This window comes from Lactuca serriola, chromosome 4, assembly GCF_051521515.1.
Source record: "Lactuca serriola cultivar US96UC23 chromosome 4, Lser_US96UC23_V15, whole genome shotgun sequence".
Taxonomy (NCBI): domain Eukaryota; kingdom Viridiplantae; phylum Streptophyta; class Magnoliopsida; order Asterales; family Asteraceae; genus Lactuca; species Lactuca serriola.
Genome location: NC_136411.1, coordinates 39,432,119 through 39,450,183, shown reverse-complemented (window position 1 = coordinate 39,450,183; position 18,065 = coordinate 39,432,119). Strand labels below are relative to the sequence as shown.

The following is an 18,065-nucleotide window of genomic DNA, read 5'->3' as shown; positions in this document are numbered from 1 at the left end:
TTTCTCAAATATGGTTTCAGGTTTAGGGCGAGGATATACAAACATTTAGGGTCTATTAATTTTATTAAATATATAAAAAATAAACACATAAATAAGAAAATTAATCAAAAAATAAATTAATAAGGGCATAATAATCTTTTTAGATAAGATATGGACCAAACGTGTAACAAAAATAAATAGTAAAGACCATCCAAGTTAAAAAAAAATAATAATAAGTTGATCAAACGCCCAAATTACTCCAAACCGCAGGGACCATTCTTGTACTTTACTCTTACCTTTTCGGTTTGTTCACATCCGGTTAACTATTGTACATATTTAGGTAACGAAATTTTTGGAAGTGTTCACATATGACCTTTATGATCGGATGTAATCTGCTACAGCCGATCATAATGGTAAAATATGAGTCGATCATAATGGTAAAATGTGAATTAATTATCATAATAAATCTATTTCCCTTCTTCGATACTCTATTCTAAAATTTGTTGTGTTGTTGTAACCAAAAATACAATTGCATGGGTATTTATTTTGTTTCCAAATTAACAAGAGTGTAATATACAATGGCGGACATTAGTGGAGCCCGAGGGTCCCGAGCCATTGCTCCGATTCCGACAGGTAGTCTATTTTTTTTTTCTACTAAGTGCAACGATTTAAAATATGAGTGCTACTACTAATTTAGATTTGTTAAAAAAAAAAATTTTTTTTGTCACCCCTACTAAAACATTCTTTGTCCGCCACCGGATATATAGATATATAATTTCATGATTGTAATGTATACCAAATATTATTTGGATTACGAATCAGTATATAAATTAAACCATGAAAAAAAATTATATATAAAACTATCCCTTATTTTTAATTTTTTTTTATCATGCGGTAAATAGGATAAAATAAAAGTTATGAATTTGAAATAAGAATTATCTTCCATCACTCCGGAGAGTTCTGATAGTGTTCTGATTCCCTCCCCAATATTTCAGTATGCGAACCCATGATTCTGTTCTCTCATAGTAATCCATTATTTTCTTCGATTTGTTTATTATTATTATCATATATCATATTATTCTATATATTTATCAGGGTTTCTTCGAAAATTTAGTCGTATGGAAATCCTTGTGAAATTATGCTATCGATTATCAACTATCAAGGTTAGTTTTCTATCTGGGTACTTCTGCTCTTTGTTTGGTTTTCGTTTTTCCAAATCTTGCTGACGAATTGAAAACCTTCGTTCTATATTCAATGCAATTTCATCGACTCTAACTTTTGGTTTTTGAAGCAAAATTACTTTCTCTCAGCACCAAAATCAACCAATTAATTTAGTTTTGTCGAGTCATATCATCATTGATCATTCAATATAATCCGGAATTTGGGCTTTATTCGAATCAAAACAGTTTTAATCTCATGTAACTCAAAGGTCATTTTGACATTTGAGAAAGTCAAATACCAAGTCCTTTGTGTGCTAAAGAGGTGTTTTAACTTTTAGGTGTTCTATAATGTCGAGAACTATTGTGTGATTTTTCTCACATTCTATAAACTAATCTTGGGTTTATCATATAAACCCTTAATTTATCTTTTTAATCACATTCTCCATAGCTCTAGATTAATCAACCTGCAAAATCGTCATGGGATGCTTGCTTTGTTGTTTTTGTGACCCCGAAGTTGACCAAGAAGATGAAGATCCCGATGATGGTCAACAAATTCAACAGCCTAATGCAACAACCAATAGAAGCACTGAGGTACAAGACATTGCATTTGAGGTATGTTTTAAATTTTTAATTCCATATGGCGTTGCATTGCATTGAGTAATAACATTTTCCTTTTGTAATGTTTTCATTGGTACATTTTGTTAATTGTATAATCGTAAGTGTCCTAAAGCTTGTGTAATTGCCTTAATTTGTGTTTTGCATGTGTTTGTGAACACTTATTATGGTATCAAATGTAAAAAATGATCATATAGACTACTTGTGCTCCATTAAAGAATATACTATACATTCTGACTTTTAGGGACAATACTTTGCACATTTTGACCTTGAAAATAAGTAAAGGTTGCAAAAATTATATTTAGATTTTCAACTCATTTAATTAATAGGGTCAACCCATGTAACATGTTTATTAATTTGGTTGGCTTAAAGTTTAAATTTCGTGACATGTAACATGTTTATTAATTTGGTTGGGTTAAAGTTTAAATTTCGTGACATATCAACTCGCTCACATGTTTAAATATATAACATTTAATTTAATTTAATTTAACATTTGAACAATTATTTGAGTTTGTAATTTATAAGCATCTTCCTTATTTAATAGTTTGAGTTGAAAAAAATAAATAGTTTGACGGTTTAATTAAATAGGTCAACTTGAACTCAATCCAACTTGACCCATTGACCCCTAAAAATTAATTTATTTGACTAGTAAGGGCAAATTCATATTTTATTACTTCAAATGTATCAAATGTATATTTTACTATTTCTAATGAATTAAAGTTTTGTGCTCTAGAGTGATGCTCTTCTTGGAAAAGGATCAACAGATGTGACTCATTCACAAGTTGTACGAGAACCCGTTCTCGAAAGTAACAAGTTGATCTCTGAAAAATCAGAAGATGTAAAAGAAGATAATGAATGTCTCATATGCTTTGAGGGTGAGTATTTTTTTTTTTTTTTTGGCATTCTATGTTTATCATAAACTTATGTTAACTATATTATTTTAGTTTCCAAAAACGAGAATTGGAGCTAGAATCATTTGTTTATATATTTGGTTGTAGAATATACGCTTGACAACCCGAAGATTACAACTAAATGCTTACACCATTATCATCTTGGTTGCATCTTGAATTGGCAAGAAAGAAGCGAGTTTTGTCCCGTTTGTTCAAGGGTAACACTTTCTTTTCATTTTTTTTAACTAATTGTTATCAACTACCAATTATGGTCACATTTAACTAACATTTGAGGTTTTTACAATTAAGTTCAAACTGCAAACTAACTTGTTTGACCACAAAAGTCAAAGTAATGGATACTGAAATTTGAATTTATAGGTGATGGATTTTGAGGAGATGAATTGACTGTGAAAGCGGCCATCGGTATGGATTTTTTTAGTCAACCGTATCTTGAAAAAAATTCTAACGGAAGATTAAGAAATCTGTGTTGATGCATTGGAAGAGAATGAACATATATTGATTGAGTTTTTTTTTTTTTTTTTTTAATTTATATTTGGGAGTATATTAAAATTTTGGTCCTAATAGTTTTTGGTTTTTATAGAATTTCAATATCATAGAACATTGTTATCATCGGCTTTGATTTGGGTGTGATAGGATTTGAGTTTGAAACTACTTTAGAGTATAAAGAATGTATCACTATAAAGTTTAATGGAATATTCAACTTTTATTTAGAGTTTACATCAAGCTTTACATAGTTTAGTTAAACTTTTATTTAGGTCGGTGAGAATGGTTCCACTCTTGATATATTAATTTACCTGCCATGTAAACTTTATTTGTCATTTTGTCATACCTTTTCAACATCTTGTCATTTTGGAGTTGGTTTGTCATACAACATTTTTTTCCTTTATTTAAACAAATTAATCTATGTAAAACCTAAAATTTTCATTAACTTGAAAAGGAATTACAATAAAAATTAAACATTAACTGTATCGTGTTTGGTATAGTGAGTAATATCTTTTATCGAGTTTTTTCCTTCTCTTTTGCAATGCTTAAATATTGCTTCGAAGTAGTTTTTAAGTTGTCAACCTTGGTCGTCGTTTTATCTACGTCACTTGAACTGCTTGCGATCCATTTACATTTCGTTTTGCTTTGTCTCTTCCCATGGGACAAAATAGGTATTGGAACTGCAATAGGCTCATCTTCGTTAAGGTCTACCTCGATATGCGCATCCAACGATTGATTATGAGTGGTTTCGAATGTTTTGGTTCTTTTAGAACCACACGTGTATAATTTTGAAGTTTTGATATCTTTCCATTTTTCAGAGTCCTTCACAATAGTCCAAAACAAAATAAATTGAAGAGTGCCCCCTTATCATGCCGGTAAATTGCTAGAGTTTTCTTCAATATTGTTTCATCATTCACGTCACTTTGCCACTCACACTTCACGTTCAAGAATATGGCGTTAAACTCCATGTCAACTTTGTTGGTGTTCTTCCACTTTTAGTAAATTTGATTTTTTTTTCCGGTAGTCTCCACTCTTCATTCGGAAGAGAAAACGCATTGTACATTTCTGGTAAAAAGGTGGTCCATATATGTCGTTCCCAACTCTTGGGTCTTCCAAAACGTTAACCAATGTATGTGTCAAAGCCTTCTCTTCCTCAACAGTCAAATTCTTACAAGGTGTCTTTCCTTTTTTTTCTTGGGTTCTGATTGAGCTTATCATGCTTGGGTATGATATAGTGTTTCTATTGGAATTGAGTTTGGGATTGGAATTCGAATTAGGTTTCTTGAATGGTCTTAAATGGGTTGAAATCATTTTGGGATCAGAATAGGGATTAGGATAAGGATTGGAATTCATACTCAGATTTAGATTGGAATTGGCTAGGATGTGGACTGAGATTTGGATTGGAATTGGCTAGGATGTGGATTGTGGTACGGACCGACACCAAAATAATGGAAAGTAGGGATGAAAAAAATATGGTGATCCATTTGAGCTTAGTAGAGTATGGGTGATGAACAGATGAAGGGCTTGAAATGGTTGTATTTTGGGTATTATTCTTATTTCTTCTTGGAGTTTTTAGGTTAAATTTTATAAAAGCCAAGTATGTTTGACATGTATGTAAAAGTGTTATGTCTTGCTTTTATAAAGATGTATGTGTCAAAGTAATGAACATATGTATATGCATAAACTTTGTGCATTTAAACATATAAATATACATGAATAGTAATAGCTTGAATCCTTAATATACTACAAAGTGTTATAACCTGTTTGTCATAATATACAACGTCACATAAAAATCATATAATTTTGTATCATGTAGTATTTGTTGTGTGAACTGGTTATTTTACGATAAAATAGTCATAATACGTATACGAAAAGTTTATACTAGTTTATTCATAACAATATGATATATTGTTAAATAATAATACTTTTATAAACTAGGTTTATTGTATTTTCGCATAAAAAGGTAATTGGTTTGTATAAACAAAATATATTGGCACATGTATCCCCCCCCCCCACCCCCCGGAAATAATTAAAATATTAAAAATGAGTCATAAGCACTCACTTTCGTAGCGTGAACGAGGCTCGTGGTGTGAAAGTTGTCGTGAAAGTTGTCACATGATGTTCCTTGCTCTTAAAGCGAACCACCAAGTATATTTATATTTCCTAATAAACAAAAGGGGTAGTTTTGGTATTAATTATTAAGTATATGGTGGTCTTTCTTAAAATAAATAAACTCTAGGATTTGATTTTGCCAAAATCATACTTTAGGGGCTGATGTTGCGAATTATTCTCAAGACAGGGGTTAATCATGTGCAATTGAAACTATTTTAGGGTTTTAGGACTTAACTTATTAGGTTTTTCTGGGGGAGGGACCAATTATGTTCAATTTTAATGAAAGTTTGATTTTTTGCTTTGTCCTTCGACCGGATCAAAATCAAAACTCATTTTCTTATTGAAGCTCCATGACCGATCCAGACAAGTGGATCCATTTAAAAAAAGATTAGGGTTTTTCCCCTTTTCTTGTTTTGATCAGGTGATATTAAAGGAAAGAACGAATGCGCCAAAAGGAAACATGAAGGCAGTAACATCAGTCCGACGATCGATGATCAGTTTTGGGTTAAGGGAGCATCGTCGGTGGTTGTTGATGTCGAAGAAGATGGAGTCTCCGGTGTTTGACGAGGCCGAATGGGGGAAGCAGCGAAGCTGCTATGGTCTTCAGTTTCTTGCCTGATCGAAGGGACGAAGATGAACAGAAACAAATGATGAAGGAAGGCACTAATGTTCGTCTATCGCCTCGCAAGCCGATATGGTCTTCGGGGGTTCAACGAGGCCAGAGGGGAAGGTGGTTGAAGCAACGAGGATACACCCTTCTGACTGTTAGGTGCGAAGAAGGAGGATCAATTGGTGACATAGTGAGTTGATGGGTCGGTGGTGGCTGGCAAATCGCAAGAAGGGGTGAGGGGTTCGACGATGGCTGACCAGGAAAGCCGCAATTGTTAGGAAAGATTCTTTGTGTAACGCCTGTGTTTCGTAGATGATATAATAACTCATTTTGAAGTAATAAAGATGAATTATTTGACTATTACATAAATTATGTGAATTTATGTGCTTTATACTTATTTATAAAGGTATAATAAATAAAGGATAAAAATAAGCGTTAAAATTGAAGTGTTATATAAACCTGATATCGATAAAGAAAGTTGTAGTGGTCGTGACAAGGATTTCAGACATATAAAGAACGCTAAAATCCGAGTTATAACGAAGAAGTTATGACTTGTCGAAGTTTCGCAACAAAACCGACACGACGCTCTGTGACGTAAAAAGTGAGTTTACGATAAAATGCTTTTTAGCCTTAGAGATTTAAACAAAAGTCATAGTATACGTTAAACCGAGAGAATGCATAAAAAGAACGCCCAAATCTGACTTCGTACGATGAAGTTATGATTTTTCTAAGATTTGGCATATCAGTGCACAACCGGGAATTCGAATTTTATATCGAGCGGTTTTTGGCCAACGCAACCTAAATGAGATTTGAAGATCTCATTATTAGTAGCACAACAGTAAAAAGACAGACGAAAGCGGACGTCGGATAAAGAAGTTATGAATTTTTAACGGACTTTTCATGTCTCGGCCTGTTAAAAATATAACTTTAAAAATAAAGTCAAAATTAGTCGATGGAGTCTAAACGAAAGTTTTATAGTACGATCGCACCTACACGTGGATATAAAGAACGTCGAAAACGGAGCTCACATGCGAGAGTTATGATTTTTAGAAGTCAAGAATGAGCTGTGCGAGTTTGGGTGACGTGGCGCAATCCTGGCTGTAGATTTGTCCCCACGGCTAGCCACCAGATGGTGAAATGTGGCATGGACTCGGTGAGTAGGTTCACTGACTCGGCGAGTTGAGCAGTTTCCCAACCTATAAATAAAGGTGCGGGGGTAGCTCATTTCACACCAATTCCCTCATTCTTTCTCTCTCTAACACCATAAACCCCCCAAAGCCTAGGGTACCTTCCTAGCACCAGAAGGAAGCCCCGGAGCACTCGAAGGCTCCAAGAAAAAGAGTTTTTTGGTTTGAAACTCTGCCCGTGTAGAGCCCGGTTTTCAAGCAAACCTCCCGGTTTCATCAAAGCGAAGTGCTGTCCAAGTTGGAATCACCACCTTAACAAGTGAGTGGATAGTCACTTTCATCTTACACATAGATATGAAGTATTTTATATCAATTAAGCTTTAAGTGTATATATATATTATCTATTTACTTGAGATCTATGTTGGATGAGAAAGATCTAAACCTCTTTCTTTTTAGATCTGAACTTTTTCCTTCAGATCTAGACTTTTTCTTTCAGATTTAAACTTTTCTTTCAGATCTGAACTCTTTCCTTCAGATTTAGACTTTCTCACTTCAAATCTGAACCTTTTAGATCTAAACCTTATATATAAATAATTTATACTTGAGATCTATGTTGTATAGAAGATTTAAACTTCGTTTTCAGATCCGAACTGTATATGTATTTTTTTTGTCAAATCTAGACATTTTTCTTCAGATCTGAACTGTATATGTATTTTTACTTTGAGATCTATGTGGGGTGAAAGATTTGAACTTTGTTTTTCAGATCTAGACTAATTATGTATTTTATATATACAAATATGTTGGGTAAAACATGGGTAGATGAAATAGTTGATGTGTGATGAAATAAAATGACGAGAGGCATCAATGTTGACGTTGATCCAATCATCTAGCGGAGTATGGATGACGACCACGAACTTTTCTAGGAAGTCCAGTGGAACGCTAGCAGGCTCGCCACTTATAGGTGTTTGTGAACGATGTGTTCATCGGTGTACTCCACCCCCCCCCCCCAATGGTTGCCTTACGGACCAATATGGTTGAGGAATCCCCTTAGCAGTAGTGTCCACCTCGAATGAAATTCCTTAGGAGAGGTCCCTTATAATAGATGCTGTAGGGATGTAAAGTGAGGATAATGGGAACGGGTAATCGGGTTGAATAATTGTTGAAAATAATAAACTTATTTATTGTAGGTTGAAAACCCTATATGCTCACCAGACTCCCCAGCCTGACCCACTCAGTTTCTTGTATTACGTGTACTGGCAAAAGCATAGTTGGATGATCTGACGAGAGATTAAGGATTTTAGGCCAATAGAAAATAAATAGAATGTTGTAAGACCTATGTTGTTTTAAGGCCAAAAATTATTTTGTGGTCTATGATGTTTTTGGTTTATGCTTATGACCGGTATCGATGTTGACATTCCGAGTTTGTAATATAATGAAAATACATTTCTTTAAGGAAATGTTTTGATAAATCTTTATCATATTTTGTTTTGGGAACAAATTCCGAAACACTTTTCTTTAAAAATTTACTCCGCTTTTATTAAAAAAACATAAACGAAATCGGTCTTTTCTGGCCGTAAAAATGGGGATGTCATAATTGGTATCAGAGCATTAGTTTAAGAGAACTAGGAATTTGTAGGATTTCTAGACTTAAACTTAGAATGCTAAGCGATGCAATAAGGATTTGGAATTGTGAAATGAGCATCATTGAAATGTTGTCAATTGATCTATTTCACAAAGTAAAGACCATAGAAAACATAGTGTGCATGTTTGGAGCATGGGACAACTATTGTTTTAATTCAAGTATTGAGTTTATAAATCGAAACATTATACAATGAATAATGTGTGATCAATATGGTGATCAAATAAAAGGTGTTTTATTTATATTCATAAGTTCTAAGACCATATTGGATTCGATTATTCTTGTGTTTCACTTTGCATGTTTTGACTTCCCGAATAACTAAGTTATTCAAACTATCCACAGTCGATCATACTTTGGAAGTAGGTATTGAGGCAAGACTGTCATGAATGGGTCTGTAGTTTGTCCAGGTGTTTTAGACATAGTTGCAGTGTTCATAAGTACTCCTGGAATAAGATTCGAGTATTGGATTCAACCCACACTCATCTGAATCACTTCATGGATTTTATCACGAGTGATTATGAGAAGATAATATCTTATATTCTTGAAATGGAGACATGTGAGTTGTAGTTGTGAGTCGGTTACACATTGACGTATGTAAACGCACCAATAACTTGGTGTTGTAAAACATATTGTTGTGTGTAATTTGATGAGTAAGTACAAGCAAGCATTTGGGTCAAAGTTTATCCGTTCCTTTTACCCCGTGTGGATAAAAGTGATATATGTGGGCCCCTCGATGATTTAGTGATGACACCCCTAAGTGCTTGGCCAAGCCTGGACTGATTTGATTTGTTCAATTAGTCAGTCGTCATAAATCGAAAATCAGGAAACAACAGATGGACAGAGAGAATGATTATAATCCATGTCTCAGTCCATATGATATCTAGAATGGAGGAATATATGATCCCTTATCTAATGGACGCATCATTGACTAGGTCAGAGTTCGAAAACAGCTTTTAAGAGCAATGATTGCTAGTCGGGTTGTGGAGTCGTACTTGCAATAATAGTTATTAGACTTATCCAAGTGGAAGACTGTTGGATTAGGTGTCTAAGCCCATAACTATAATTGGTATGTACTTGACCCGAGAGTAGCATGGTCCATTTGGGTTGCATATCACCATGACAATTTGAGAGGATGGACTTTTGAGAAGAGGTTATTTATGATTTGTTAATATATTATAAGTTCTAATATATTAATATGAAATCATATTATTTAATTAGTATTGATTAAAAATTAATTTGGAATTAATTTTGTGATCAAAAGAGACTAATTAAATATAAGGGGTTGATTTGGTAAATCATTTATTCTTATGGTTTGGGCCAATGATCCATGATTTATTTAGGTTGGGCTAAACCAATGTTACAACCCATGGGTGATCCATGGGGGTTTAAACCCATGGAACCTAAGGAATATGGAAGGTCATACACATTAGGGTGTACATGGTGTAACCCTAATCTTGCCACACTATATAAGAAGCCCCTTAGCATTCAAAATGGCACACTAATGATCCTGGAGTTCCATGAGCCGATTTTAGGTGCAAGAATATTATCTCAAAAGCCATCCTTTGTCCAAAGGTGTGTTGTGATTCCATTTGAGGTGCAACACTTGGGGCACTAAGTTCTTAAAGTCCAAACTCAAGAAGTTCTACAAGCTACAACAAAGAGGTAATTCTATAACTCTCTTTTATGTTGATTATGTCATTTCCATGCTAGTTGTAAGCTTAATGCTTTTGAAACAATATTGCATGTATAATTAGAGAAAACATAGATCCAAAACATTTAGACACGAGCACTAGTTTATTTTAGGAAAGATGCGTGTCTGACGAGAGATTATGGATTTTATGCCAGTAGAAAATAAATAGAATGTTCTAAGGCCTATATTGTTTTAAGGCCTAATTTGATTTTGTGGCCTATGATGTTTTTGGTTTATCCTTATGATATGTATCGATGTTGACATCCCAAGTTTGTAATATAATGAAAATACATTTCTTTAAGGAAATGTTTTGATAAATCTTTATCATATTTTGTTTTGGGAACAAATTCCGCAACACTTTTCTTTAAAAAGTTACTCTGATTTTATTAAAAAGCAAAAACGAAATCAGTATTTTCTGGCCGTAAAAATAAAGATGTCACACTTTGGCTTCATCTGATCGGGCTAAAAGGGAAGGAACAATAGGAAGTAGAAAAATTGATGCAGGGGCTGGCAGATTTGGCAACCAAAGAAGAGGAAAATGGAAGCAGATGGGGTTCGACTGTGGTGCTCGATGAGAAAGATGGAGACGGACTGTCTCCTTCAAGCGACTGCAGGTAACGGATGAGGCTGCTTCATCGATCCCGTGTTCTTTCTTTTCTTTTTTTTTTTATTGTTTGATAGAAATCATTGGGGTGTTTGGGTTAGGTCGTTTGATAGGTATGAACAAGAAATCAAATGGGGGGTCTCGGTGGTTGAAGGTAATTGGATGGGGGGTCTGATCTGGCAGCCTCCCTTGCTCTTCTTCTTTCCCTTCTTCTAACTGTATATGTGATGTGCACAATACTACCCACTAATTTTATAATTTATAACCTAACTACCTTAACTAACTAAAATGCACCTAGGTAGTGTACCTAGTCGAATTATAGAATAGTTGGGTAAGTTGGGTGTCGATCACAGGGAACGGTGTTAACTAATTTATTTATCTACTACTAAATTAACCAAAATTTAGAGAAAAGATGGGGTTTTATCTGATTGTGCAAGACCAGACGAAGTTAAATCACAAAATTCAATGAGTTAATTAAAAACACTCATGTCTAGTTCGAATTAGGCCTGTCGAAAAAAACCGAAACTCGTTCTAACCACCCGAACCGTTTCGAATTTGGGTAGAATGGGTCGGGTAGAGCGGGTAACGGGTTTAAACATTTGGGTAATAGGTTAACCCTATAATAATATAGGTCGGGTTTAAGGTATGAATATTTATTTTCGGGTATACCCGAATACCCGAATTCGTTTTTTAAATTATACCAAATATACAATGTAGTCACGTACGCACGCTTTAAAAAAAACCCTTCGTTACCTTCTTATGAACGCCGGCTCGACGCAAACTCGCAAAGGAAATACGACGCTGAAATCCTGAACCCTAATATATAAGGTGCACAAAAATAAAACCAAACATCGATAAGAAGTGTTTTTGTTATAAAATGATGAATTGTTGTAGTCTATATTAATACGTCACGAATTCTTCAAACACACTTGAAACTCTTTAATTAAAAAAATCAAAAGTGACATTTAAGAATTTTTTGGGTATACCCGATAATTTCCCGACCCGACCTTAAACCCGAATACCCGAAAACCCGAATTACAATATAGGTCGGGTATCGGGTATTATTATTTTAAGGAAATACCCGTTCGACCCGACCCGACCCGTTCGACCCGAAACCCGAAAATTTTACCAGTTCGACACCCCTAGTTTGAATCCACTTCGTCCTTATGGCTAGCTAATAATTATAGATTATCAAGTTGGTTATTATTATATTAGTAATTTAAGTCTAACTTTACTAATAATTAATTAATTCATATAAAACTATGTATGGTCACACACAATTAAACACATAACCAATTATGATTATGAATATGCTATGTAAGATTTATTATGCAAATGCAATTATGGTCATAATCTACGTTCTCTAGCACAATTAAATTTATTTACTTTATTTACTAACTAAGATTGGTCAATCCTAGCTCGAGCAATTTAATATTCACTAAATCACTAGGTAAACAAGTTCATGTAGTTAATAGTCACTAAGCTACACAGAACATGAATTTAAGCAACTAAAGAAACAAACATAAGCATGCTAGGTAACGATAAATCAAGCACAAGCAATTAACCAACTAAATAAATCCATGTAAATTAATCTATTCATAAGTTTGAAGCTTCATCTAGCTAGATAAGAGTAGCCAGATTCAGCTGATCATAATAGCAACTAACAAACAAACACAAACTAAATAGGCAAACATGTTCATAAGTATCAAATAAGTAACTAAATTATGAACCTCTACTCCCTTGGTGTTGAAAACCTTTTTCCAGAACTTCTCCTCTGCTAAAATTCGTTTTCAGGAAACCCTCCAATCAGCCAAAAGTCTTCCAAGTCGTAATGGGCAAGGGAATTTATAGTTTTCTGATTTCCCGAGTTCACGTCGTGAACCATAAAGATTCACATTGTGAATACGAGATAAGCGTGTTCGGTAAGGACTCTTTCACCCGCATGCATATCTTCTAGAATTCTCCACTCACGTCGTGAATCATGAACTATTCACGTCCTGAGTGCGTCTTTTGCTGACTTTTTTTCGTTCTTCTTTTCTTCAATCTCCAAAGTTCCATATTCTGTCAATTTCAGTCCCTATCTTCGAAAATGCTTCTCTTTGGCTGCAAATAACAATTTAAACTTATAAGTACCATTATTCTATGCAAATAACCAAAATATTAATAAGAATGTAAATGAATATTGCCTAAAAATGTGCATAAATATGGCAATATCAAAATACCCCACACTTGTTCTTTTCTTGCCCTCAAGCAAATCTAATTATTAAATCAAACCTTCATCACTAATATTTCATAAAATAATCCAACTCAAGCTCAACCATTATGCTAAGACCTCAACGCATGCATTTGTGTCTAAAATTTTTCCTAAGTAACCCCCCTCAAGTCTAAATACTCACAATCCTCATAAACATTCACCCACATTTTTTTTAACAATGCTCATTTTATGCAACCATCCGAATCCATCCGCAGAAGACTACCCTAACCTCTAAGTATTTTTGTAAAGCTACCCAAGCATACATAAACTAGAGAATTACAACTTTCTAGAAGATACCACAACTTGGAGCTCTTGAATTCTTCTTTTCTTTGATATTTGATCTTTGATTTTTTTGAATTCACCACCTTTTTGTGTAACTTTCGTATCTTCAATTTTTGAGACATTAGAATTTTGATCTTTGATCTTCATACTTTGATACTTTTATGCTCCAAAATTCTTCAATTTCTTTACTTTTGGTAATTTCTCTTTTTTTTACATGTATATCTCACTTCTTCTTTTTTCACTCAAAACCTACATGCTTAAGCAGGGGCGCTTAACTTCAACTTTTATTGGGTAAGACATAGCTCTCCTGGATACATTTCAAGTCTAGGCTGCTAAATATATTGCATCCCTCAAACTAAGCGAGGTTGTGATTTTGTCCCATGATTTCATTAGAATAAAGAGGCCACAAATGCACTATAACGTATATCGGCTCAACTAAACATTTAAGCTCTTATCGGATCATCCTAAAGCAATACTAGCAACTTAAGTTTAAATTAGTATTACTAGAACTAATTAGACTATTATTTCAAATCTATGAAAATTTTTAAGATTTCCTATAATTTCTAGCAATTTACTTTTCTACCCTCTACCCCACACTTATTACATACAATGCCCTCATTGTATGCATAAAATAAAATTAAAAAAAGGGAGAAAAAGGAACAGACTCCCCTGGGATAGAATTGGCAAGATCGAACTCCAAACGTGTAGTTGACATGTGCATCTTGAACATGGAACTTCATCTAAATAGGAACTTGGACTTGAACTCACAAAAGATGTAAGTAAGCCAACAAGCGAAAAAAACGAATCGAAACTTCAATCTCCCATAAGAGTGGTGTAAGTCTTCAAAATGTATACAATAATGTATAGTAGAGGAAATGGCCAGAATGCTCGTCATAGAAACACCGAATTTTGTGAAAATGGGAAATTCACGACGTGAATAGTAGATGTTCACGTCGTGAAAACTGGGCGACTGAAAAAGGAAACCGCTCATTCTTCTTATTACTTTTTGTAGTGGTCTTGATTATGATGGCATGTGCGGAATTAGAAAGATCTAGTGAATCATCATGTAAAATCAAGAACACAAGGAGTAAATAAATCTTTGTAAGCTCTTATTAGATCAAGAAAGAATATACAAATGGGTTTGTACAAAGTTTCTCTCTCTAGTCTAACACTCCAAATGGTTCACTTCTTTCATAATGAGAGTCACTCGCTTCCTATTTATAGGAAAGACTCAACCCATTTACACATACAAAGAGGAAAGCCTAAACACTACATCCAAGCATGACTTTGCACCCTAACATTCTCCCCCTCAAAGTTATGATTGGATGTCCGACTTTAATCTCCAACGAGCAAGCGCGATTAAGACCAAACTCCCCCTCGATGTAACACCGGTCTTCAAATCTGCAAATGAATATTTGACAAACCTGAGAAGCTTCGAATACCCATCATTCTCCCTATTTTTATAATCAAAAAATGATTATAAAACCCACTAAGAATGAGAAGCGCCCGAGGAATAGTCTTCACAATACTCCCCCTTGATGTGTACCAAAAATGAATCACCAAAAATCTTGCACGGAAAAACAATCACGGAAAAGCCACAAAAATTTCCAATTTATGAAAAATTTTGACTTTTTGGGTGAAAGTTGCAAGATTTTTCAAAAACCGGGTAGAAATTGTCATTTTCTGAAACTTGCAGTGACCCATTGTGCCAAAGAAATTGAGAATGATTTTGGAATTATGAGAATATGATTTTGATTTTTGGATTGATCTTAAAAAAAAAATTGGATCAATCAATGAGATTGAAACGGATTTGATCCAATGAGGCAAATTGATCAAAAATGAAAAACGAAAAATACTAATCGAAATCATGGATATTTTGGAATCCATTTGAGAATTTGAGTTACCTTTTTCACGAATCGAGATCCATTTTCAACGAACGAATCAAATTTGGAAGATCTTGGTTCTTTTTTCGGAATGAGAAAATCTCCAAATCGAACATTGTACCACCCACCATGCGAGATGTACAACTCGTTCTTCGTGTTCTTTGTGTTCTTCAACGATCCAAGAACATCTTCAAAAGAACCACCAACACTTTTGGGTTTTGACTTCAAATTCAATTCAACACTTGGAGATTGTTGCTTTGGAACCCAAATTTGCTTCACGGATTTTGGCTTCACAACATTTGAAGATTTTTGTGAGTAAACCCGCTTGTTTTTATGATTGATCTTCTTCTTCTTTTTGTTTCTCATCTTTTTGCTTCTTGAAGACTTGATTTCATGAACAAACCCACTTTCCACAACATCAACTCTGTGAATTTGAATCAAATCATTTGGAGTTTGATACTTGTGATTTTCTTGGATCACCGGCTTCCGATAAGGAATCATTCCTTCAAACGAATCACAAGAACACAAAATATCATCGGTTTGAACTCCAATTGAGCAAAAAACTTTTTCATCTTGAAAATCAACTTGAACTCCTTTTTCTTGAACATCATCATCATCAAGAACACCATCCCGAGCTTCACGAAAATCTGCATAATATTCAAGTTTATTGCTTCCATATTTACATTCAGCACGAGAAATTCCTTTTATGACTTCTCCATCTCTTCTATTTCTTCGTCTCTTTTGATATGTTGTAACCAAACGATCAAACAAATGTTTGGTTCGAAAAATTGGACAACTAATTAATTCTCCAACTTCATTCTTTTCTCCATTTACAACAATATCATATTCACTTTTCAATCCAACAGTTAAGCTATAAAGAAGATATTCAAATGAGCATTCACTTTGAACATCTTCACTATGTATCATCCATTTCTCCATAATTTCTTCTTTTCTTTCGAATCAAATGATATTAACTTGGGTTTTCTAGAGAGAGAAAAAGTAAATCAAAGAGATCTCTAGAGAGAGAAAGTGAAACAAACAAGTATTCTAGAGAGAGAAAATCGAATTATGGATCAAATCAAGGAAAAATTCGATTTCTAGAACACAAAACACTCTCAAAACACGAAGATCCAAGATCATAAAATGAATCACTAAATCAAAATCTCCATCAAGGATCAATTCTTGATGAAATCAAGAACACCTGCTCTCATACCAATTGTAGTGGTGTTGATTATGATGGCATGTGCGGAATTAGAAAGATCTAGTGAATCATCATGTAAAATCAAGAACACAAGGAGTAAATAAATCTTTGTAAGCTCTTATTAGATCTAGAAAGAATATACAAATGGGTTTGTACAAAGTTTCTCTCTTTAGTCTAACACTCCAAATGGTTCACTTCTTTCATAATGGGAGTCACTCACTTCCTATTTATAGGAAAGACTCAACCCATTTACACATACAAAGAGGAAAGCCTAAACACTACATCCAAGCATGACTTTGCACCCTAACACTTTTAGCATTCCACTCCAATATCAAATAAACAAAAACACTTTTGAATGCAAAATCTCTATGACTCCTTGCTAATTTCATCCTCTTTCTTGACTCACCCCACACTTATTTTAATTGTGGGTTTTCGAATCTTAACTCTAGACTCGTAACGACTCTTGACCAGACTTTACTCCCTTCCTAAGACTCCTTAGCAAGCTGTAGTTCAAACATTCAAAAGAAAATAAAGGTAACATAATAGACCAACAATTGTTTAACAATCCATACAATGTTTTCAAACCAACAGTTCAAAACCCATCAAACTAAAAACTAAAGACTAAATAAGTAACAATCCATCAATCATCTTCCTCTTCATCCCGAGCTCCACTAGTGCCTGCCCCATCTCCTCATTGCCCTCGATACTCACTCATCCTGGGGAAAATTGGGTAGTGATACCCAAGATGAGGAGGCTGCTCCACATTGAAGTGTCGAACCATATTCTCCATGGTCCCTCCAATCCAGTTCACGCTCATGGAAAGCTGGTCAAAATATCATGTCATATAATCCTCGATATGTGATCCTACCATAAGTGTGGGTGGATGCACCGGCTGTTCTCTTTCCCCTCTTCGTCTCACATTTCTGCGCCTCGGCCTTGGTTGTGGCTGTTGCTCGGGTTGATCACCCTGCTACTCACCACCCTCATCATCCGACTCCACAATACCCCAGTGGGTTCCAAAATTTTGGACCACCCGCATGGTCTCCAAATACCCCATGCTAAACTCATGACCATCCATGTGGGTCATGGAATGAGTGATATCGGGAACCAGTAACCGATACGATCGGTCCAACCGGGTAATGAATTGCCCTCCACAAATAGGGCTCCCAGGGTGAGAAGTGGCAGCAGAGTCAGCCAAGAAGCATGCTAAAAAGTAGGGAATGTTGCAACACACTCCCGGCTGCAAAATGCACCATAAAAAGAATAAATTCTGCTTTGTCACTTTATCCCCATGCCTTCTGTGATTGATTGAGAAAGTGATCAGTTAGTGGAGTAAACGGTGGATAGGAGACCGAATTGCTCTCGGGGGACACTCCGGAATTGAATATCCCGGAGGCAATAGTATGCCAAAAATCATACCAAGTAACACCATCAGCGTACCCTCGAGCTGCCTCCCTCAAAAACATGTCACACTCGGGAGTCATTGCCTCTTAGGGATTATAAATCCCAACCCTC

General features: G+C 34.8%; 1 protein-coding gene across 1 annotated transcript; it reads left to right on the top strand.

Moving 5' to 3' along the window:
• Positions 1–857: 857 nt before the first annotated feature.
• On the top strand, positions 858–3,349 carry LOC145100066 (putative E3 ubiquitin-protein ligase HIP1). Its single transcript, XM_079037478.1, has 6 exons — positions 858–973; positions 1,075–1,142; positions 1,588–1,751; positions 2,488–2,629; positions 2,753–2,862; positions 3,023–3,349. Exons 3-6 carry the CDS (start codon positions 1,617–1,619, stop codon positions 3,047–3,049), a joined length of 414 nt encoding a protein of 137 aa, XP_078893604.1. The 5' UTR covers positions 858–973; positions 1,075–1,142; positions 1,588–1,616; the 3' UTR covers positions 3,050–3,349.
• The last annotated feature ends 14,716 nt before the right edge of the window (positions 3,350–18,065 follow it).

Excerpts from the sequence above, each read along its gene's own strand:
- LOC145100066 (XM_079037478.1), top strand. The coding sequence starts at position 1,617 with ATGGGATGCTTGCTTTGTTGTTTTTGTGACCCCGAAGTTGACCAAGAA. Across the intron at positions 1,752-2,487 it reads TACAAGACATTGCATTTGAG|AGTGATGCTCTTCTTGGAAA; the intron begins GTATGTTTTAAA and ends TTTGTGCTCTAG. Across the intron at positions 2,630-2,752 it reads ATGTCTCATATGCTTTGAGG|AATATACGCTTGACAACCCG; the intron begins GTGAGTATTTTT and ends ATTTGGTTGTAG.